This window comes from Styela clava, chromosome 14, assembly GCF_964204865.1.
Source record: "Styela clava chromosome 14, kaStyClav1.hap1.2, whole genome shotgun sequence".
Classification (NCBI taxonomy): domain Eukaryota; kingdom Metazoa; phylum Chordata; class Ascidiacea; order Stolidobranchia; family Styelidae; genus Styela; species Styela clava.
The window spans coordinates 3,710,293-3,733,857 of NC_135263.1; the positions used below are offsets into that span (position 1 = coordinate 3,710,293).

Here is a 23,565-nt window from a genome sequence, read left to right on the forward strand (position 1 = left end):
TTTCACTTAGCTGTTTATCGTACGAAGTTTAGTTTAATTATTTTCGGATTCGTGTCATCAATTTTGCAAGGATAAAATTACGAAGCGATTTTACAGCGCCGATGGTCCCTTGGAGCACTGGTTCCCGGTTTTTTGATCAATTCATCCTTCGCCTCTTTTGGATTTCTATATTCCCCCATAACTATGCATAATAAACTCTGTTTCTATTATTTGTTTAATCTTTGATAGATCCTTTTCTAGTGCTATGCTGACACCGCACACTAACTTCTGCACAGTGGTGGGATTCAATTTGTTTGTCAGCCGGTTCCATCACTAAAGTCATATTTTTCACCCGGTTCTAGTACAAAAAGTCATTGACAGTAACCAGTAATGCTAACCGGTTCGCTGATCTCATGGAATTCCGTGGGACAGTTCTATAGAACCGGTGCGGACCGGCTGAATCCCACCACTGCTTCTGCACAGTTTGAATATTTCATAAAATATCCATAATATGTATCACAATAATACTGAATAACTTTACAATATTTGTGAAACTACACCCAATGCAAAGCCATATTTTCTCCCAAAGAGAATCAAAATTCCTCCTTGGTTGGGAAACGTGGAGTTAGAGGCTCTAAACCCCCTTGAAGAAAACTAATATAAGAATAAGTTCGGGATAATTCATACCAGACTTCATCAGTTTACAATTATGCATTTTTTTTATATATATAGCTAATCATTGGGACCTCCTGAAGTATGCGCACCAAGATGGCGCACAACCTGAAGTCAGGATGTGTAACAGGTTAGGGTTCAGGTTATGCGACATCTTGGTGCGCATACTTCAGGAGTACCGATTATTGGGCGCTCCGGAAGTATTCGTACCAAGATGACGCACACCCCAAACAACCCTAACCTGGTACACATACTGTGTTCAGGTTGTGCGCAATCTTGGTACGAACACTTCGGGAGCACCGATTATTGCCTACTGCCAGAACTCGTAACCTGTCTCACAGCCTAACCTCAATTCTTGCGATTTGTTACTTTTTATAACGAACTTATATTCTATTTTTATTTAATATAAACGTAGGCAAAACTGTCAAACGTCTGCTCCAACAGTACTTCAGTTAAAGGTTTCGCTGAATAAACACCAGAGCAAAGTTCGCAAGTAGGTTAAGTAGGCGATCATTTCGTCGCTTCGAGTTGAATAGGGAGAAAAGTCGGCCAATTGCGGTTCTTACAATCTCGCGTAATTCAATATTAAGTATTGTTAAAGATCTACGTTGTTTGAGTGATCATTTTGGCTATCATTTCAGCGATTTTCAATAGATCTCATTCACCAATGAATATTTGAGCAGCACATTTCCTTTCGTGTTTATTCTTCATTCGATATCTTTCGCTTGCGCAATATTGTGTCGTATTGTTTTAACGACCCAGTCCAGGCGTTTTGAACCAAGGGTTTATGGACTACCAACGACCCACAGAATAATTGTTTGGGAGTCGATGCATAAAATTAAAACAAAATACCAGAATGAACCTGCCCACAGTTTACCGACTCCATGAAGTCGAAACTGGTTATTTTTCAAACACGGAATGATTCTTGCCAAAGATATAGGTTTGATATTAAAAATACCGGCGTCTAGTCAGAAGCTGAAACAAAATCGGCAATTTCTCCTATTTCGCCCGTAATTGTTATTTACTGGATATTGCCTAACCTGACTAGATGTTCCAGGCATATCAAATAATTTATGAAGTTTCGGCAACTTATTGCAAATAGCTCCCAATAAAATTAGCAAATAATATCTGCTGGCGCGAAATTTGAAGCAGTTCAAGTCTATCCTGTTGGGAAAAGCTCAACGGTAAAAAAACTGTCGCATTTTTGCAATTCTATCATTCCCAACGTGGCCAACTACTCAGTCCCTCACTCTCATATAAGACGAGCGGTCTTGTGCTGTATCCGAATGAGTTACAAAAACCATAAATATTACCTTGCATATGCTGATTCATTGCTTCCAAAATCATCTCTATTTGAGTAAGCATAAAATGCCGCTGACGCGTCGTAAAAAATATTTGCCAACCTCACGCCAGCACACTGAATATGTAATGTATATGTAAGCATGAGCATAAAGTTAACTGTCATACATATGTAAAAGTCATCTTTTGCCTTGTATGACAAAACGGCTTGCTATATCTACGTTGCAAACTCTTTGGAATAATATTTTCTTTTTTATTTTGACTATAATGCTGGTTAGGCAAGCGAGAAAGTTGTTTGATTTGGAGGTGAAATTGCATTGGATTTTACGAGTTCTGGTTATAGTATAGCTCAATCGTCGTGTAGTATTGTTTACCGCGAAGGTCGATCACTCGCTTTGCACCGAGAGATGCGACTTTGATAGGTATGTTGAGTTTGATAAGAAGTGTTCTACAAGGCCTGAGTTATTTCTGTCTGATCTCAATAGCAATCAGTATAGAGCAGTTGTCTTCAACCAGGGTAAATTGGAACGGTAGGGTCCAGTCGATGCAGTTTAGCGATTCCGCAATTTACATGAAAATCCGAGAATGTGAATTATTTTATATATATACAAGACGTCCATGAAGGGTTGTTTTTTAATCAGTAAATGTTTAAGTATTTTTACTTCATTTAATACATCTGTGAGGGCCAAAACAATATATATATGGTGTCGCTTAATTCCTTTTGCAATTTAAAAAAAATTTAAGACTTTATGGACACCCTGTATGAATATGTATATGTACGTTGTTTAAGTACACAAATACAATTATATAGTTTGTGTGCTTCATCAGTGTTCTGCGAAAGACCTCCAGATGTTCTGTGTCACGTGGTATTTTCACATCTTTTAATAATATATATTTCATGATATATATATGTAATCAATTGCACAGGGATACCTCGAGCCTCTGAATATTGGTTGTTCCGGTCGACAAAAAGATTGAAAACACTGGTATAGGGTTTTTAGAAAAGGCAAAAAACGTTTACCAATGTATCTTCTTGCGTATAGGGTTGCAACATCTGTAGCGGCATAAATCATGACGCGACCTGTCCATTTTACCAATAGTAAATCCGCATATGTTGTCGAAGCATAGGTAGTGATTCAAATTTTTCTCGATTTCTTATTGGGGTTTTAAAGTAAATAGCATTTCAAACGAACATGTGTTGTAATATTATAGGTTTTATTTTATTCTTAAAATGAGTGGATCTGGCATGAATTTGACAGAAGACGCCGTTGCATACAGCATAATGCGTACGTGACAGCTCGTGACCCTCGGCGGAAGTATGCGCATTGCACTGCTTCCTCTTTTTCTTATATTTTTCACCTTATATTCACTTACACCAGAATTTTGCTCCTCTGGCAGACGTATTGTAGAATAATATGTTAACATTACTTAACCTTTAGTTTGAATTGTGAAAGAAATTGGAAAAATGGAGGACTCCATTTCTATAAAGAAAGAAGAAACGAACAGAAAAATATGCAAAGTTCACATAAATCGAAGTCATATACCGCTGAAGCTTATTTATCTGTTCTTTATGGCAGGTATGTAACTGCATGGATGTAATTATCGCAGTAACATTTATGAGAGTTACCGGTATATATTTTAAAGACAACTGAGACTATTTGACATTGGGTTTGGAGGTCTGAACCCAGTTTTGTTGGATGTTGTGTACTGCGCTCCCGTAGTATTCGTACCAAGATGGCGCACAACCTGCTAAACCTAACCTGATACACCTACTATGTTCAGGTTGTGCGCCATCTTGGTACGAATACTACGGGGGCACCTTTTTACAGCCTCTAATGCAAAAATGTGAGATTTAAAGAAATACCCTGCCACGTTTTAAACATAAAATTAGTATTTATTCAGTTAGGGTTGGAAATGATTCAAAAATTCCAAGCGCAATCTACATTCCTACCCTAACTGGAAAATTACTAACTTTCTTGTTTTGAACGTTGACGGCGGTGATCTTTTAGCGGGGCTTTTTACGAGATATCCCGAGTTTTTACCGCCATTCCACGCTTTCACCGCGAACGAGTGAGTGAAACACTGACTTGTAAACATATTCCGTCATGCTTGGCATTTTCTACCCAATTTTTACGCACAGAGTGAGGTATTGAAATTTGAAAAAAAACTTGGCGATGTTGCCATTACAGTAAAAACCAACGCTCAATATAACCACTTGGCCATCATACAACTAGATAATTGCCCAACCAAGAATTAAAGACTTTTGATAAGAAGATTGGCGTCCAGGTACTCCCGTAGTATGTGTACCAGGTTACGTTAGGCCATAATTTATTCCGATTTTCCCTACTTTAGTTCTATTACGAGTCGAGGACTGTCTGTCATAGCCAAGTGGATATACCTGCTGCCCATATGTTTCAGTCTCTTTACACAACTTGATGAACTTGGCGAACAAAATGAGTTACCTATAATTTGGTAAACATACCCCTGGAAAGCCGGCGCGCATACGTCTATAAACAACAAATTCTTACGTTTATGGACTTGAATAAATCTTTTTTCAAATGAAATAGCAAATACAGTGAAGATGGTTAATCTTCGGTGGTTAATAACAATCTGATTTTGATTCACTAAGGTTGCTCCAGGTGAGGCTCTAGCTCGGGAGTGGGCAAGGTTTTTGAACCAGGGGCCAAAAATGTTGCCCATCTAGACTGGCGGGCCATGTAAGTGTGCCGTAAAAAGTAACATTTCAAGAACGATATTTACAGTGTTATAAAGCAAAGGTGGAAAACAATATGCCTAGTGCCAAAACTAAATTTAATTCCCTGAGCTAATTTTAGCTAAACTGGGGCTGGCAATTACCTGCCCTGGGGATATCTCTAACAATGGTCGATTTAACTGGAAATCAAATATTTCATTAAAGTGAAGTTTACGAAAAAAGCCTTAGGCAAGTTATAAAATAAAGCGTATTGGGAAATTGCTCAACAATCATTTGAACACAAATCAACTTAGATCAAAATACGTAATCGCCCAGATAAAATTGTGCAACTCGGGGGCATAGTTTGTTCTGAAAAATTGCTCCAGGTGAGGCTCGAACTCACAACCTCCGCATCACTCCGTATCTGTCATATAAGTACGGCGCGCTAACCGATTGCGCCACTGGAGCCGACGACGCTACACTTGTTACATCTTTACTTTGAATCTGAATAACTCGATTCATTTTAAAGTGGGAGTACTCAAATCTCCAAAACAAATATTTATTTTTCAAAGTAGTATAGTAAACATTGGAATTTGGGTCCTGAATAATGCGCTGAGTAGACGATGATGTATTAAACTCCATAAGCTTGTTACAATGCATATTACTTATAATTTCAAAAGTAAACGAAAAAGCCCGAATGTCGGAGAAAAACTGCCCGATCAGATTGAAAATGGAAAATAATATCAATGTATTCTATTCAAACAAAGATGATAATTTGAGCGCATTATATAAACTTCATTAGATTATCGAATCAACTGGGAATCAAACACGAAGTCTCTAAATTTGGCGGCATAATCGTGTTCAGGGTAAGAAATTTGCTCCAGGTGAGGCCCGAACTCACAACCTCCGCATCACTCCGTAGCTGTCATATAAGTAAGCCTGCTAACCGATTGCGCCACTGGGGCTTGCCTGTATGGTTGACACTTATTTTTCACAACGGAAGCGCTCAAATCTCCAAAACAAATGAAACAGAAATCGACAAATTCCAAGTTGTTGAGAAATAATGGCCGATCGGATTGAAAACAAATATTTTGATATTGTGTTCTCTATCTCTCTGAAAATGGACAAGTTTAAGAAGTACTTGAGCGTACTCGTAGACGCCAGGTGACCAATTGATTGATCAAATAAACGAGGATTCAAACATTAAATCTCATTCTAACATTGAGCAACTTAGGTTAATATGTGTTTTGCAAAATTTGCTCCAGGTGAGGCTCGAACTCACAACCTCCGCATCACTCCGTAGCTGTCATATAAGTACGGCGCGCTAACCGATTGCGCCACTGGAGCCGACGACGCTACACTTGTCACGTCTTAAAAAAAAAAAGTACGGCGCGCTAACCGATTGCGCCACTGGAGCCGCCGTCGCGGCGATGGTCATGTCTTATTTTTAATCTGAATAACATCGATTCATTTTAAAGTAGAGTACTCAAATCTCCAAAACAAATTTTTCACAGAAAGTAAATATTGGAATTTGGGTCATGGTGAATGCGCTTAGTAGACGATGATAAAATAAACTTCATGAACTTGTTGTATGCGAAAAACGACAAAGCTCGAATGGTTGAGAAAATCTTTCCCGCCAGATTAAAAATCAAAAATTTAATTGATGTATAAATTTGATTGCGTTAGTTATAAGCTATTGAATTATCGAATACACCGGGAATCAAACACGCAATCTCTGACGTTGACGGCATAATCGTTTAGCTGAAGTCAAGTATACAATGTTTCATCAAATAAACTTCCAGAATTACTTAGTTAATAGTAAGAAAATTGCTCCAGGTGAGGCTCGAACTCACAACCTCCGCATCACTCCGTATCTGTCATATAAGTACGGCGCGCTAACCGATTGCGCCACTGGAGCCGACGACGCTGCACTTGTCACGTCTTATTTTTAATCTGAATAACATCGATTCATTTTAAAGTAGAGTACTCAAATCTCCAAAACAAATTTTTCACAGAAAGTAAACATTGGAATTTGGGTCATGGTGAATGCGCTTAGTAGACGATGATAAAATAAACTTCATGAACTTGTTACACTGCTAATTGTTTCAAAAGTATGCGAAAAAACGACAAAGCTCGAATGGTTGAGAAAATCTTTCCCGCCAGATTAAAAATCAAAAATTTAATTGATGTATTAATTTGATTGCGTTAGTTATAAGCTATTGAATTATCGAATACACCGGGAATCAAACACGCAATCTCTGACGTTGACGGCATAATCGTTTAGCTGAAGTCAAGTATACAATGTTTCATCAAATAAACTTCCAGAATTACTTAGTTAATAGTAGGAAAATTGCTCCAGGTGAGGCTCGAACTCACAACCTCCGCATCACTCCGTATCTGTCATATAAGTACGGCGCGCTAACCGATTGCGCCACTGGAGCCGACGACGCTGCACTTGTCACGTCTTATTTTTAATCTGAATAACATCGATTCATTTTAAAGTAGAGTACTCAAATCTCCAAAACAAATTTTTCACAGAAAGTAAACATTGGAATTTGGGTCATGGTGAATGCGCTTAGTAGACGATGATAAAATAAACTCCATGAACTTGTTACACTGCTAATTGTTTCAAAAGTATGCGAAAAAACGACAAAGCTCGAATGGTTGAGAAAATCTTTCCCGCCAGATTAAAAATCAAAAATTTAATTGATATATTAATTTGATTGCGTTAGGTATAAGCTATTGAATTATCGAATACACCGGGAATCAAACACGCAATCTCTGACGTTGACGGCATAATCGTTTAGCTGAAGTCAAGTATACAATGTTTCATCAAATAAACTTCCAGAATTACTTAGTTAATAGTAGGAAAATTGCTCCAGGTGAGGCTCGAACTCACAACCTCCGCATCACTCCGTATCTGTCATATAAGTACGGCGCGCTAACCGATTGCGCCACTGGAGCCGACGACGCTGCACTTGTCACGTCTTATTTTTAATCTGAATAACATCGATTCATTTTAAAGTAGAGTACTCAAATCTCCAAAACAAATTTTTCACAGAAAGTAAACATTGGAATTTGGGTCATGGTGAATGCGCTTAGTAGACGATGATAAAATAAACTTCATGAACTTGTTACACTGCTAATTGTTTCAAAAGTATGCGAAAAAACGACAAAGCTCGAATGGTTGAGAAAATCTTTCCCGCCAGATTAAAAATCAAAAATTTAATTGATGTATTAATTTGATTGCGTTAGTTATAAGCTATTGAATTATCGAATACACCGGGAATCAAACACGCAATCTCTGACGTTGACGGCATAATCGTTTAGCTGAAGTCAAGTATACAATGTTTCATCAAATAAACTTCCAGAATTACTTAGTTAATAGTAGGAAAATTGCTCCAGGTGAGGCTCGAACTCACAACCTCCGCATCACTCCGTATCTGTCATATAAGTACGGCGCGCTAACCGATTGCGCCACTGGAGCCGACGACGCTGCACTTGTCACGTCTTATTTTTAATCTGAATAACATCGATTCATTTTAAAGTAGAGTACTCAAATCTCCAAAACAAATTTTTCACAGAAAGTAAACATTGGAATTTGGGTCATGGTGAATGCGCTTAGTAGACGATGATAAAATAAACTTCATGAACTTGTTACACTGCTAATTGTTTCAAAAGTATGCGAAAAAACGACAAAGCTCGAATGGTTGAGAAAATCTTTCCCGCCAGATTAAAAATCAAAAATTTAATTGATGTATTAATTTGATTGCGTTAGTTATAAGCTATTGAATTATCGAATACACCGGGAATCAAACACGCAATCTCTGACGTTGACGGCATAATCGTTTAGCTGAAGTCAAGTATACAATGTTTCATCAAATAAACTTCCAGAATTACTTAGTTAATAGTAGGAAAATTGCTCCAGGTGAGGCTCGAACTCACAACCTCCGCATCACTCCGTATCTGTCATATAAGTACGGCGCGCTAACCGATTGCGCCACTGGAGCCGACGACGCTGCACTTGTCACGTCTTATTTTTAATCTGAATAACATCGATTCATTTTAAAGTAGAGTACTCAAATCTCCAAAACAAATTTTTCACAGAAAGTAAACATTGGAATTTGGGTCATGGTGAATGCGCTTAGTAGACGATGATAAAATAAACTTCATGAACTTGTTACACTGCTAATTGTTTCAAAAGTATGCGAAAAAACGACAAAGCTCGAATGGTTGAGAAAATCTTTCCCGCCAGATTAAAAATCAAAAATTTAATTGATATATTAATTTGATTGCGTTAGGTATAAGCTATTGAATTATCGAATACACCGGGAATCAAACACGCAATCTCTGACGTTGACGGCATAATCGTTTAGCTGAAGTCAAGTATACAATGTTTCATCAAATAAACTTCCAGAATTACTTAGTTAATAGTAGGAAAATTGCTCCAGATGAGGCTCGAACTCACAACCTCCGCATCACTCCGTATCTGTCATATAAGTACGGCGCGCTAACCGATTGCGCCACTGGAGCCGACGACGCTGCATTTGTCACATCTTTTCTTTGAATGTAAATGTTATCGATTTTGTGAATGGAAGCGCTCAAATATACAAAACAAATATCAAGTTTCGTAGGATACTAATTTAAGATGTTGGACTCGAGCATTCCGTATCACTGAGTAATTGGGCGCTCCTGAAGTATGTGCACCAAGATGGCGAATACCGGAAAGTAGTATGTGTACTAGGTTAGGGTTAGGCTATAATTTTACCCCAATTATGCCCGATTGTACTTCATCGCAGTAAGAACTAAATCAGGGTGGTCCAAGGTTGTCGGCTCCGCAGGCCACAAAATTATTTTTGCATTGTTCGCGGGCCACAATAAAGCCAAGAATAGGTAAACAGTGCAATACAAAACAAACACGTTTATTGTGCAAACACATATAGTTATCAGGCATAGCCATTCTAGGCTAATAGAAGCCTCGTTTGATTTTTAGTTTTCTCTGATGCCTATTGTTAACATATATTCCCGACCAAAAAGTTAAAAAACCAGATAACAATTTAGACTGACAAGCAGATTATTCAACTTCGCTAGTTGCCTCAGCTAGCCATAACACTATTTAATTCAGTGACATTAGTGACGACAATATGTCAAAAGATTTTTCTGATTAATTTTATGACGAAACAACACAAAATGCAATTTTTTGATTACTTTCCGAATGTGACGCGGGCCACAGATAATGAAGCGGCGGGCCACATGTGGCCCGCGGGCCTGTGTTTGGACCACCCCGGACTAAAGGCTCACAGAAGCTAAATAGTAATGACCGAGTGAACTTGGCCCAATGAGAGTTTCAAATCCACATATGAGGAGCTTATAGTTTTCGTGAAAGAGGGGGCTAATCCATGGTGCAGCTGAAAGCAGATGATATTTGCATTGTTCGATATGGCGCTGACAACGACTTAATTGCTCATATGCGACCGTTTGATTCCGTGTAGTCTGAAAAGGAAAAATCATATCTGCTTTGAATAAACTGCTCCGAGCAAAACTTCAACTCACAACCATCGCATCTGTTCTTAGCTCTCACAAAAATACCGTAACCGCAATTTTCAATTATTCCGAGCAACCGAAAACACAAAATCAGGATATTTAATTCATTTCGAAAATTAGCGATTTCCAATAACTAGTTTATATCTTTCATTTTCAGGCGAATCGTGTGCATTGCTCTACCGATCAGTATATATGAAGCACCTAGGAATGTCGACAAAGCAGACAGGAATAATATGGACACTGGAACGAATTGTTTCGATCCTTTTACCACCTTTGCTCGGGGCCTTAACAGACAAAACCAGACGCCCAAAGCTTGTTCTTATTGTACTACTACTTGGTGGAGGCGGAACGTTGTTCTCGATGTACTTCGTTCCACAAGAGGATTTAATTGTTAGTGGATGGAACGTGTCATTATCTCAAGAAGGTAAGTTGAATTTAAAAGATATAGGATTTTTATATTTATCATGGTGGTGGAAAGCCCATATGACGGCTCAAAGATATTGCGAACTGCGCGGTTCCTCCGGCTGAAGATGCACAAACTTGATGGCGAATGAAAGCCGTCAATAACCAGCGGTGGTGAGAACTCCAGCAATGCTTTTGCCCACTACGGTATTCAAACCTGCGAGGGCAAGCGTGTTTCTACCGCTTATCACTATGCAACAACCGCCGATCCAGAATTAATACCGTGGGCAACATGGTTCATTTGGGAACTTACAAAAAATCTTGCTACCTTTCACAGAGCAGCCATGCTTTAAATTGTCGTCGGTTTTTCCACCTCGTATCATGGTCGGTCTTAACTAATGTAGGGCCCTATGCTAAACGGATTCTGCATGGTTCAGTCTCCGTAAAAATGTGAATAATAGCTGAATATTAAGATTTTATAATGTCCAATTATTCGTCTTCGCGTTTATTACCTTTTATCAAAGTAAAAAATCACGATTGAAGTACCGGTAACTATGCTTTACAAGTTTTGAGTAATATATAATAAACACGCAGGCTCATATTTATAATATTAAATTTGATAATTTGACACAAAATTAACGCGGGACGCACTGCAGCCGCACATGATGCGATGGCTCAAGGCCGCCTTGCCTCTTATCATTCTTAATTTTTGTGAAACGCATATATATATGTGAGGAGTACATTTAATTTAATTTTGTAATAAGCAATTATTCGTCTTCGTATTTTATTACCTTTTACCACAGTGCAGAATCACGATTGAAGTGACTTTGCTTCACAAGTCTTGCCTATATAGAATAAACTCGCTGGCCTATATTTATAATATTAAATTTAATATTTAACACATAAAATTAATGCGGCGCGCACTGCGGCCGCACAAGATGCGATGGCTCAGGCCGGCCTCGCCTCTTATGTTTTATCATTCTTGATTTTTGTGAAACGCAACGCATATATGTAAGGAGTACATTTCATTTCACTTGATATGAGGTGCTGTGGGTGCAACGCACGAAAGGCATGCCCCTGAAGAGCAAGAGCTATGAAAGTTTCAATAGTAACTAATTTTTGTCTAATTCTCTTTCATGTCGGGAGTTATGGACGAGCATACATGTAACAAACCACAATAACGTAGCATAAATGATAAGGACACGTAAAACATATGTTTTCGTTTATGGAGGTAAAAAGTACAAAGGTTGACATTCGGTTACGTTTACATTCTCATATTTTTGACAATTACACCAAGGCACACTTTTTCTGAATTTTTATACCGAAAGTTCATCGAGTACAGTAGGATATATAACGATTTGAATGGATGTAAGAATTCCTAATCAAATGATTCGTAGAGAATAATTATGATATCAACTCTTTCGGCTTGCGGCTCTTCTTATGAGCAGTTAAACGGTTGGGAAAATCAAATAAAAACCAAATTTCGTTTGATCGCTAGTGAATTTCGAAATCGGTAAGTGTGATTTCTGAACAAAGCATGTTTGTTTTTTGCGGCTTTTTGTTACACATGGAATCAACCTGTTAACCTGTGTGTTTGTCGATAAACATTAAAACTTTGAAGCAACCTGTCACTACAAGCATCTAAATGCTTGCATTGCTATGCGTCACTCTAAAGCAAACAAGCACACCTCAGTACGTAACCAATAAACAACGACCTACCGTTCAGCAAATTAAAGAAATCTCTGACATATTGCAAAACACATATTTATCGACTTACTACGCTTAATGAAATCAAATGATGATAACTGTAATGCTTGTTTTGAACAATCCAAATCTAGAGGGAATTCGAATGTATCTATAGATCACCGTACTAGATATGTAAAATAAAACAGTAAATAAAACCAAAAAAAGCTCATTACCTTTATTAAAAAAATTGCGCAATCAAATCGGACGGCAACATTTTAACACTTACAAAAATGAGTGCTTCTATTCACGAAATTCTATTCACGAAACAATTATTTGGTATTTAGAAAGGTTCTCTGTTTTATTTCGGGATCCAAGCAAACATGGTATAAATATTACTGTATTTTACCACGATTCGCATCGGATTATAAGCGACACTGCTCATAAATTGGTTAGATTGAGGTATATGCATGCGTATGTGTACGTATTGGGTTGTTGAACGCAATGGTTTTTAAGAGGAAGGCGGCGATTTGTTTATGAAACAATAGTACGGTTCTGGATTTGAGCATAGACAATAAAGCACTGCGTGATCCACACATTAGGCACACCGGTTTATAAGGCGCACGAGCGATTTTTTTGAAAAAAAAATAGGATTTAAAGGAAGCTTTATGCCCCGCAAAATAAGGTAGGTTGATATCTTTCCTAGTCCCCTATTTCTCTGTGATACTTTCATTCTAAAACGCAAATGCAACAACTAGTTTTTAGTCCCAAGTAAATTTTTCATATTGGTCGACAGTTGAAAGGGTAAAATGAGCTGCAGGTGAGGCTCGAACTTACAACCTCCGCATCACTCTGTAAAGGTCATAGAGGTACGGCGCGCTAACCGACTGCGCCACTGTTCTAACATGTTCAAGTTTACTACGTACCGATATTACATTGAAAATTTCCGAGTTTTATCGCGATGCATCGGGCGAAATAAATTGAGTACACAATGCTTAACCAGAGACATTTTGGACCCCCAATTACATTTGTTCCTCCCGCTTGTTCAAAGCTTTTCTCGAGGTGAAGGTGCGAATTGCGTCGCATAAAAAACACTTTGTCAATAGCTGCATTTATGATAAACTTTTTATAGTTTACATAGTTAGTGAAATTCTAACACGTCAATCGAAAAAATTGATGATTCATTAGATGTGTCCTCGAGCATTGACTTCCTTGTTTGCTTTCGTAACGAGAAAAAATCAAAAAGAAATGGTCGGTTGCTCAATCACTGTTTCCATTCGAGTGTTTGCAAACACTCGAGTTTGAATCACCTTAGCGGTTTCACTTGTGAGTTTTCGTTTCTATTTCGGAAAATTTGTAGAGTGTCAAATAATTTAACTTTCAAGCTTAGCTTTTCTCTTCGCGAGAGCTTTATTTTTGTGAAAGCACTCAAACACACCCCAACAAAGCCAAAATAGACTAGGTTAAAATGATTTGTCGCTGATTTTTAAATGCCATATTTCATTATTTTGCGACAACATTGTTTTGAAACATGTAAGAAAGTTGTCATTTATAAAGCAACGTAAAGTTTACAATGACATCGTATAGGAAAAATTATTTTGCGTCAATAGTCGAGTAAACATCTATATACACCGGCACATCTCTTTGTATGCGAATGAAAAATTTATCCCTATTACCATTTTGGGGCATTTGTAGTCTGTTTCTAGTCATTTGCCTAGCCCGGTGTTTGCCAACATCGAGGCCGAGGACTTAAACGAATCCGCAAAGTGCTCTGATGAGTCAGCAGACATAGGCAACAACCAGTAGCCCTATTCGGAATAATAACAATTAGTCTAGTAATGGGTTGTCCAACCTTTTTGGCGGAAGGTCTACCCTTAGTTTAGGAATGATTTTGCGGGCCACTTGTCATGGTAGTTATGTTCTAGTTTCCACTACACCAACTACAGGTTAATGAAAAAACAAACAGAAGCCTGGAACTTAATTTACAGAAGCCTGGAAATTATAAGAACAATGAAAAAACGAATATACAGTAAAGTCAAAAGTTTTTATAACACATAGAAATTCTAATGTGAAGTATGCACTGATTTTGTCAAGATTAGGTGCGATGGACGATGTAAAAATGCGAAGCGAATTTTTCATATGAATGTTAGAAATTAGTGATCTCGCGGGGGATTTGACATGGTTCATCCATGAATGAATTCAAATATCCCTCTCAGGCAATAACGCCCGCAAAGAGAATTTAAAAGAAATAACGCCCGCAAAGAGAATTCCGACAGCGGTGGTGCTTATCGCGCGTTTGAACGACGAGGAATAACTATTTTTTTTATTAGAGGTTTCAATAGTGGCTCAGATTTGTGAGAGACATCGAATAATACCGCGCGGACCACTCGAAAACCTTCGGCGGGCCACATGCGGCCCGCGGGCCATGGGTTGAACAACCCTGGTCTAGTACAACGTGAAGCAATCGCCAGTCAATTCGACGATACCATTTTAGATGTGCAATAACTGCCCAGAATCGGTTAAGTCTACCGGGCGGGGCTCCGGCATCCTAGTTATGAAAATTTCAACAGCCTACTTACCCTATTACAGAAATCTACGATGGAAATGAATCTTTCTGCTGGAAAATATCATGTAGATCGTCAGACGATGAAGACGTCTGCATTTTAAAGGATCCCAGAACTAATGAATTCCACTGTCAAACCGACCCAGTTGATATCGGATCCTTATCATGCACAGCCATAACTCCATCAAATACATCCATGTTTTATTCTCCCTCTCTTCCTAACAAAACTGCAGATCCATACTATTATACAATTCCCGTTAGCAAAGTTGGTGCTGTCGTTCTCAATTCCTCGGACAATATTGTAAACATTAATTTTCCCGAAAGTGACGTTACAGAATCGTTTTCCAATTGTAAATTAGAAACCCCGATAACAAATTTCACGTCTCCTACATTACTTCTGACTTCTCAACAGACTGATAAACTGTACACTGACTTACTCAGTCCGGCTGTTGTTTACGGCACTGTCGAGCCGAGACTGTTGTGCGTGGACTATGACGTCACAATCAGCAACTTCGAACAGCAGACGACATGTAACGAAATTGTTCTCAGCGATGTCGATGAATATGGTGTCACCTTCTGGCTTCTCATTACACTCGTTTTTGTATCTTCTTTCGCAAGTATTGGAAGTTATCCAGTTATTGAATCCAGTGTACTAGGAGCTCTGGGACCTGACAAACGACATCGATTTGGCCAACAACGCTTATGGGCTTCAATTGGGTTCGGCTCAGCGGCTCTAATCGTTGGTTACCTCAAAGGTATGGCTGAATTTGATTTTTCAATATTGTATTCTGTATTTCTACAATTTACCCACATTTGAACCTAAAAGTTAATAACGCAAGTCTGGTAGCATTGTCAGTCTTCGCCTGGGATTCATTAAAATTGTCCCAAAAATTTCTGCAGGTCACTGCTTAAAAAGATTAATGCCAAGTTTTTTTTATTCACCTTGTACATTTGCACGATACTTTATGTATTCATGTTTAGTTGGGATAAACCAATGAATGGGTATCTTGTATATTAATGTATTTTTAGCTTGTTCGAGACATGGGAACTTTGGCTACTCAACCGATAAAACATTACACAACTAAAAATGGTATTTCCCCCCCATTTCATTATTAGTTTAAACTCGGCCAATCGAATATAAATTTAAGAGATTACGCCATTGAACACAAAGTTTGGCAATATACTAATCATCACTCTCTTTTCTAGACAGATCTCAAGATGAAATTGGAATTGCTGGAAGCTCGAACCGACCGTTTTTGTCAATGTTTGCTGGTGTTTTAATTTGTTGGGGATGTGCTGCCATCGTTGCAGCAAAACTGCCAATTAAGATGGCAAAGAAAAAATCCAAAGTTCGATTGAAAGATATCAAGGTGCATATTATATGGTAATCCCGAAGTATGCGTACCAAGATCGTGGACCCCGGAACGTAGTACGTGTACCAGGTTAGGGTTAGGCCATAATTTTAGGTACAAATATTACGGGAGTCACTTGGCTAGTCCCCGAACTCGTAATATGACTAAAATAAGGAACATTGAAATCAATTTATGGCCTAACCCTAACCTGGTACACATACTACGTTCCGATATCCGCCATCTTGGTGCGCATACTTCATGAGTACCTATTATGTTTCGTAGTAAAAGCGAGTTCCCTTTTAATGGGTGCAATCGCATAGTACAGTGGTTCCCAACCGGTGAAACATTAAAAAATTCCTCTCTTGAAAATAATTTTTCCTCTGTTCGGAAACTCTGGGTTAGTGGGATGATTAATTGTTCTGATTGTATAGCAAGTAGAAGAAAAAATCGGGTTATATGTTCAGAGCCTTGTTCTGGGTGAGTTTATGTAAGACCTCATGCAAAATTATGACTTATTTGAGTATTGAAATTAGTTAAGTCATTTACGTCTATGGGTAATACAAATTTGGTATCTATTTTTATTCTCAGCTTAAAGCCAAATAAGCAGAAAAAGAATTTAAATATCCACTAGGAATTTGATTCAATCTTAATAAACGCTGGTGAGACTAAACGCGGGAAATAAAACAGAAATTGCATTATACATAAAATTACACATTCTTGCATACGGTATAGAAGTAATATTCACCCGATGTTACCAGACTTATGAATTTGGCGAGAGGCCTGTCCAAACTTCTGTTAAAGAATTTAAGGCATAAAAGTATTTCTTTTTTAAAATTCAATAGATTTTACTGAGAGCATAAGTTAATCTGTTACTGTTTTGCAGGAGGTCATCAAACGAGGAAAAGCAATCGCCTTTTTCAGCTTAATTTTGTTCTATGGTGCCAACATGGCGGCGCAAGAAGTGTATTTATTTTGGCTAGCTGAAGTTAAACTCAACGCCCCGAGTTCTATATTAGGTAAGTAATTTCGTGATCAGGAGTCGACGAAATTGTACATCCGAATCCAAACTCGGAGATATTTAAAAATGACTCCGGCATCCGATTGATAGAAATTTCCGACTCCCGCTCCAGCTCAGATTAAACTACAAGTGTTATCGTAAAAGCTTTAGCCCAGGGTTGTCTAACATTTTGGTCGGTGGGCTATATCAGGGCTACTCAACTGGCGGTCCGAATCCGGACCTTTCGGGTATTCGATTCGGACCGCGCATAATTCTTTATTTTAGATCATTAGCTCCACTTTTGAAGTTTCCTTTTATAAAATCACTTTTATAGATTTAAAAGTATCTATGAAAAGAACTATATCGCCATAACAAACAATCTTGATTATCTAATAATCATTAGTCGGCCGAGGAATTGCGTGTTAAGGATGCCGAAATATAATTTCTGAAAAGACCTGACCCAAATAACTTTGCGGTTTTGTATTCGGATCTTCGGTAAAAATAGTTGAGTAGCCTAGGGCTATATAACCAATCTCAGACATCTAGCTGGGCCACACAAAATAACTAGTTTCCCATGCACACAACGAATTCGAAATTTTATTTTTTCAACAGTTCTTGACATTTTGAGTTTTTGCATCGTATTTTCACCCATGTGCGCGCCTTTTTAAACTATCGGATTAGGATTTTATGCTTGATGAGGGAAATTCTGAGTGTTGACAAGGGCCATACTAGGCGGCCTGTTGCACATCCCTGATTTAGCCAAGGCAAACCTAACTTATCAGCCCAGAATTATGAATAATTTTTTCTGAAATTTGAAACTTTAAACGCCGGTTATCAACATTCAAAATGTGAAATTACGAAAAACTAAGATAAACCACTGCTTTCCTTTGGCTTTCGTGTCCATATATTTGAGCATCGCTCGCTTTTATTAACACACATTTCTAATTCAGGTGCTTCAACATTTATCGGTGCGCTGCTTGATATTCCATTCTGCTTGGCGGCTGGTTCTCTAATCAAGAGGTTTGGTCATGCTCCGTTGATATGCTTTGGAAATATAGTCCTGTCAGTAAGTCTTCCGATAGTTATTTTAATTCCTTGTAAAGATGGTCAATCGGATGATCATAAAACCGACTTTATATCAGATAAAGAAATTAATATGGAGATTCCAATTCCTCGGAAAAATAGTATCTAAGTACGTCCGGCACATCGTGCTACGAGTTAGGATTACGCCTGTCACCCTGCGTGGTTTCGCAGGTTCGAATCTCGTGGGGAATAACTATATGATGGAAAATATACCGCATTTCTTTGTATTATACATAGAAAATTTCCGGACCAGCTAACTGTTACGTTATAACTTGGAAATCAGGAATTTCAGTCAACCCCTCCTAGCTTTGATATTCCGGACCACCTCTCTGTGTAAGGAGTTAATTTTTATTTAAACGACCGGAACCTGAATCATCGCATACCGAATTTATTATAGATTTTCTTCGACTTCGAGGTCTTGTAAATTTCTCTCACTGTTTTAAAAATTATATACATATACCAATGGTTCTTTCAGCTCCGGATGATCTTCTGCGGTATAGTAACCGAGCCATGGCAACTGATTTTGGTAGAATCGTCTCGTTGTATTACCTGGGGACTGACGTGGGTTGTAATCTGTTCCTACACGGCTAAAATATCTCCGCGTGGACTAGAAGTTTCAACGATGGGCATCACCCAAGCTATGCTTTGGGGAGTTGGTGAGTAATTCCCACCTTTTTCTTACATTTGCTGGTAAACATTTTTGTTCTTCCCCTTATTGAAATTGGGACCTCCAGAAGTATGCGCACCAAGATGGCGCACAGCCTGAAAATAGTATGTGTGTACCGGTTAGGATTCAGGTTATGCGACATCTTGGTGCGCATACTTCTGGAGCACCGAAAATTGGGCGATGCAATGTATGAAACAATAAAAATGCTTTACTTTTACATTTCAAATAGGGCTTTTCTACCCCCTACTCTTCTGGCAACCCCCCTGGTCCAAGGGTTCGTCAGCTTTTTTCCTGAATTCCTCTCTGAATCTTTATTCCTCACTTCCTATACGCGTAATACTACTTTCCTTGTTCAATCTTTAATGCTATGTATTGTAGTTAGTATGATAAAAAAAAAAAAAAATTCCACCCGGGAGAGGGAGACATTGCCCTATGCTTTGTGTGATCAAATAGGAAACTCCCACCTTTTATCACAGGTTATAGTGCTGGTGCTCTACTGGGCGGAGTTTTATTTCAAGTCATTGGAGGAGATAAATTGTTTATATTATTTGGCACAATGAGCATGTGTGCTTCTGTATTGTTTGGAATTTTCTCATTCTTCACACGTAACAAAGGAAATAGTGATGTCACAGATATAGAAGATAAAGGTTTGAACGAAGGTATGTGTTGTGAATTTTTTGCCAATTTTTTTAAAAAGGAATCCGACCCAATTAATAATACACAGAGTGGGCGTTGCGGCTCGCAACGGACTAGTGCTTTGGCTTCCAACCTTTTTTCTTTCCGGCTCACTTTTGTTGCACAAAAATTCTGTGGCCCAATAACTTTCTCAAGCAAGGGAAAAACAATAAATTCTTTTCGCAAAAAGACACTTCCACTGTCTTAAATCAAAATGAAAAATACGTTTCCAAAAACGACATCATCATTCATTGCTACTGCAATCAACCTAGCGGTTAGTTCTAATTGTGGTTGCGTTGGAGAATGAATCCCATACCCCCTCTTCACCCAGAATGTAGCGAGCTGGTCCTTCCAAATAATAGTAGGTCCTTACATATCATTAAGTATCATTGGCCGCTTGTAGAGAGCCTTGTTCGTAGCAAAAAGCGTTGTGCAAAAAAAAAGTATTGTAGACGATCGCTGACGTGATGATGGCTAGTATCAGCTACCCAGCGAATTCAAAATAGCGGAATCTCCCCCTTTCATCTCTTTTTCACTTAAACATCAAGAATATTTCATAAAATAAAGGATATAGTTTTAAACTCAACCATCAAAATATCTTTTATTCCAGAAAAAGAATCGTTGGAGTTTGAAGAGGCGAACGATGATAATACACTTGCATGAATGTAGCTTTAAAGATGAACGTTAACTTATATACCTATGTATTTGGGGAAAACTATGTATCCATCCTCTGTTAACACAAGTGGTCGGCAAACCTTATGTACTACTGGGCCGAATTATGACATTTCCAGTAGCGTACGAGCCACGATAACTGCTGCCTATAAACAATCGCTACATTAAGCTCCAGATTATGACGCACCTGCCACTTCTTTTTCTGTGTTAATTACAACTAACGGAAGGCACGTGTGGCTAATTATTACGAAACAAACGTCGCACAACAGCCATTGTTACGACATATATCCGTGCGTAGATAATAATAATACGCATCAAAAGATAAGTCGCTCGAGGTCCATAAAATTTTGTATGCCAGCCGCAACTGGCCCGGGGGCCGCAGTTTGCCGACCACTGGTCCGCACCATGATTGGAACTCTGTAACGTGCGGAACTCTTGGCCCGGACCGTACTGGCGAACCCTAGGCCTAGAGGGTGACGCGGATTTCATGGTTAGAAACCACTGTTGTGCACGTTATTCCGTTTTTCTTGATAATAATCCTTTACTGGCTGATTAAATGCTATGAAGGCAAATCTACTAATTATTACTGTGCGTGTGATCATTGTGAACTCATTTTCACGTTATAATGAATTTTCTATTTATGATTGACCTACCTATAATGAATATCAATAAATTACTTAAAAGTGAACGTTCTCTGTTCTGTATTTATAATTACGATGTATAAGTGGTGTGTCACTACTAAGATTGGGCGTTATCAGAATCAAATCGAATTTCGAATACTTGGAAGACATGTAAATATTTGTGATTAAGCCACACTGCCTCAAAACGTCATCTACCGTACCTAGGAAATCCCCGACAGGGTACTGGAAACAACGGAATGGTGAAATTTAACTTGGCTTACTATTGTTAGCGCCGCAGACGTTGCACGCTTGGGTAATCATATTCTGGAGTGTGGCTTAATAAAAAATGTAATGGATTCTCCAGACACCTAAATTATACTGAAAACACGTAATTTATCACCAAAACAGTTCGCAATCAGGAGAAGGGATTCATACGTCAGAATTGCGTTGTAAAAATATGACTAAAATAAAACAATGAGGGAATCACCTCGACCTTTGCGCGGATAAAAAAAAGAAAAGATGGCGGCCATCTGAAATTCTGGCCTGAACTGTTAGTATTCGATTCGATATACTCAGCCCTAGTCACTACTAACCGTTCATTAAAATACCTAAATTTATTGCGTTCCAACATCGTAGGTATGCATAGATGGGACCCAGCACTTCCATCAAGCTAAATATAGGGGCTTTGCGTTGCGTACTGACGGTAGGTCAGTTAGAAAACTCAGACAATAATAATAAAAATTTGTTCCGTCGTCCTGATCGGTTGATGTAAATGTCCCGGTATTGCAGCATGACTCACTTCACTAGTTCAGGTAGACGGAGAGAAATTGTTATGTCATATTATGATAAACAGGATGACCCATACGTTAATTTAACACACACATATACTGTTGTTGAATCGTGAAAATGCCAAAAACAAAGTGTAAGTTCTCTAATGAGTTGAAGTCAGATTTACATTACTTGAAGCAAAGACCAATAACGAATTTTTTTGATAAGATCCGCAGTCAGTTTTGTTGCCCGTATCACAATCACAATGGTATGAAAAATGTTAAACTATTACTAAGGCTCGAAATCGAACCAGGGTTGACTTGCCAAGTCTGCATTGTCCATGTTTTTTGCTTCTGATATATGGTAAGCCTACATATGTAAGCATTTATTTAATCGCATTTAAGGCAATCGCTCACTATATTAACTGCGAAAAGTTTATTATGGAGTAAATGTCGCGTACATGGTTACCCCGGGCAAGTCTATAAACAAGCAAGCATGCAGAAACGACATGCCACTCCTTTTATGAGACTCGTCCTACAGTGTCGTCACATAGGCTTTCATAAGATTGATTGTGGCGTCATAATATCATTTATATTTCATCTCAGAAAACGACAGAGCAATGCTCAAATATATGGACACAAAGGCCGAAACAAAGAAGTGTCAATTTTTTTTATAATTTCGGTACATTGTCTTCCCGACTTTGACTGACGGGAAAAGATTTTGCTATTTTCTTTCTAGGCAAAAATTAATCAAGATAGGAATCGAGATAATCATTTGCTAATCGTATATTTTATATGGGTTACGTTTTGAAATTGTTGTTTTATAATTTATTTTTCATTAACCAAAAATATTTTCGTATATGGACAAATCCATATTTAATTTCACCACAAATGGTAGCTTACTTGAAGAGTTGATATATAACCTTATACCTACTTATTTGTACAGAGCCTTGTTTAGAGTGATCTTTTTGTGCTCTGCCAATGTGCAGAGGATTTTCCAATGTATTGTTTCCAATGTAAAATCGACCAAAGTGCTATCGGAATGCTAATCAGAACTGTTTCGCAGGCGGTGGCTGCTTGTTGAGCAGCTAATTTTAGCGGTAGTCAAATATTCTTGAGTATAAGTGAATCATACTCAAAACTGAATCTCTAAACCATAGGATGGCTCACAAACTAATTTTCTCATCTTTATGTAGCAAATCAGAAAATTGTGTATTGGTCAGCAGAAAAAAATGCGTTGTGTGTTTACGCATTTTTGTAAATATTTTAGCAGTTTGTATAATTTGATGATTTTTTTTACTTATTTTAGGGCCCGGTTTAATGTGCGGCGCGCTTCCAATTGGTTGATATGCACGAGTGCATTTATATTTTTACCATAAATGGTAGATTAGTTGAATACTATTCGGCAATTTTCTTTGATCATTAAGTTAACAACAACATTTTAACAAAACGAAAATTTTGCACCCCAGGAATGGGGATTTTTAAGTCATTTTACTTCTCGTTGTGCGTTTGTAAACTCTGGGGCGCAGGTTAAATTTGATATGATACTGCGGTACTCCCGGAATGTGTAAACCAAGATGGCGGACACCGAACATGGTGTTTGTGCCAGGTAGGTTAAGGCTATAATGCCAATTATTCTTGTGTTCGTTCTATTAGGGGTTTGGGGACTAGATAGTGACTCCCGTAATATTTGTATCTGAAATTATGGCCTAACTCTAAACTGATACACATACCACGTTCCGGTGTTCGCCATCTCGGTTCACATGCTTCGGGAGTACCGATGCGGCAACGTTTTTCGACCAGGGAAAAATTTTGGGGATAAATATCAATTCGTATTTAGCGTGTAGTTTCATAAGCTTATTTGGTTATTCAGTATATTATTGTAATACGTGTGAATT

General features: G+C 38.2%; 1 protein-coding gene and 8 non-coding genes across 9 annotated transcripts; 1 reads left to right on the top strand and 8 right to left on the bottom strand.

Moving 5' to 3' along the window:
- Positions 1-3,337: 3,337 nt before the first annotated feature.
- Positions 3,338-20,956, top strand: LOC120341621 (major facilitator superfamily domain-containing protein 6-like). Its single transcript, XM_039410162.2, has 9 exons — positions 3,338-3,527; positions 10,344-10,610; positions 14,861-15,589; positions 16,041-16,204; positions 17,070-17,202; positions 18,134-18,249; positions 18,742-18,922; positions 19,410-19,592; positions 20,219-20,956. Exons 1-9 carry the CDS (start codon positions 3,416-3,418, stop codon positions 20,269-20,271), a joined length of 1,938 nt encoding a protein of 645 aa, XP_039266096.2. The 5' UTR covers positions 3,338-3,415; the 3' UTR covers positions 20,272-20,956.
- Positions 5,021-5,110, bottom strand: Trnai-uau (transfer RNA isoleucine (anticodon UAU)). The gene is given in 2 exon segments: positions 5,021-5,056; positions 5,073-5,110. It is a non-coding gene; the product is annotated as a tRNA-Ile (tRNA).
- On the bottom strand, positions 5,900-5,989 carry Trnai-uau (transfer RNA isoleucine (anticodon UAU)). The gene is given in 2 exon segments: positions 5,900-5,935; positions 5,952-5,989. It is a non-coding gene; the product is annotated as a tRNA-Ile (tRNA).
- Trnai-uau (transfer RNA isoleucine (anticodon UAU)) lies at positions 6,471-6,560 on the bottom strand. Its single transcript is given in 2 exon segments — positions 6,471-6,506; positions 6,523-6,560. It is a non-coding gene; the product is annotated as a tRNA-Ile (tRNA).
- On the bottom strand, positions 6,994-7,083 carry Trnai-uau (transfer RNA isoleucine (anticodon UAU)). The gene is given in 2 exon segments: positions 6,994-7,029; positions 7,046-7,083. It is a non-coding gene; the product is annotated as a tRNA-Ile (tRNA).
- Trnai-uau (transfer RNA isoleucine (anticodon UAU)) lies at positions 7,517-7,606 on the bottom strand. Its single transcript is given in 2 exon segments — positions 7,517-7,552; positions 7,569-7,606. It is a non-coding gene; the product is annotated as a tRNA-Ile (tRNA).
- Trnai-uau (transfer RNA isoleucine (anticodon UAU)) lies at positions 8,040-8,129 on the bottom strand. The gene is given in 2 exon segments: positions 8,040-8,075; positions 8,092-8,129. It is a non-coding gene; the product is annotated as a tRNA-Ile (tRNA).
- Trnai-uau (transfer RNA isoleucine (anticodon UAU)) lies at positions 8,563-8,652 on the bottom strand. The gene is given in 2 exon segments: positions 8,563-8,598; positions 8,615-8,652. It is a non-coding gene; the product is annotated as a tRNA-Ile (tRNA).
- Trnai-uau (transfer RNA isoleucine (anticodon UAU)) lies at positions 9,086-9,175 on the bottom strand. Its single transcript is given in 2 exon segments — positions 9,086-9,121; positions 9,138-9,175. It is a non-coding gene; the product is annotated as a tRNA-Ile (tRNA).
- Positions 20,957-23,565: the final 2,609 nt, after the last annotated feature.

What these genes read in the sequence shown, in the direction of transcription:
- LOC120341621 (XM_039410162.2), top strand. Translation starts at nt 3,416, where the DNA reads ATGGAGGACTCCATTTCTATAAAGAAAGAAGAAACGAACAGAAAAATA. An exon ending in AATCGTTGGTTACCTCAAAG is followed by an intron (nt 15,590 to 16,040) that starts GTATGGCTGAAT and finishes TCTCTTTTCTAG; the next exon opens with ACAGATCTCAAGATGAAATT. An exon ending in AGCTATGCTTTGGGGAGTTG is followed by an intron (nt 18,923 to 19,409) that starts GTGAGTAATTCC and finishes CTTTTATCACAG; the next exon opens with GTTATAGTGCTGGTGCTCTA.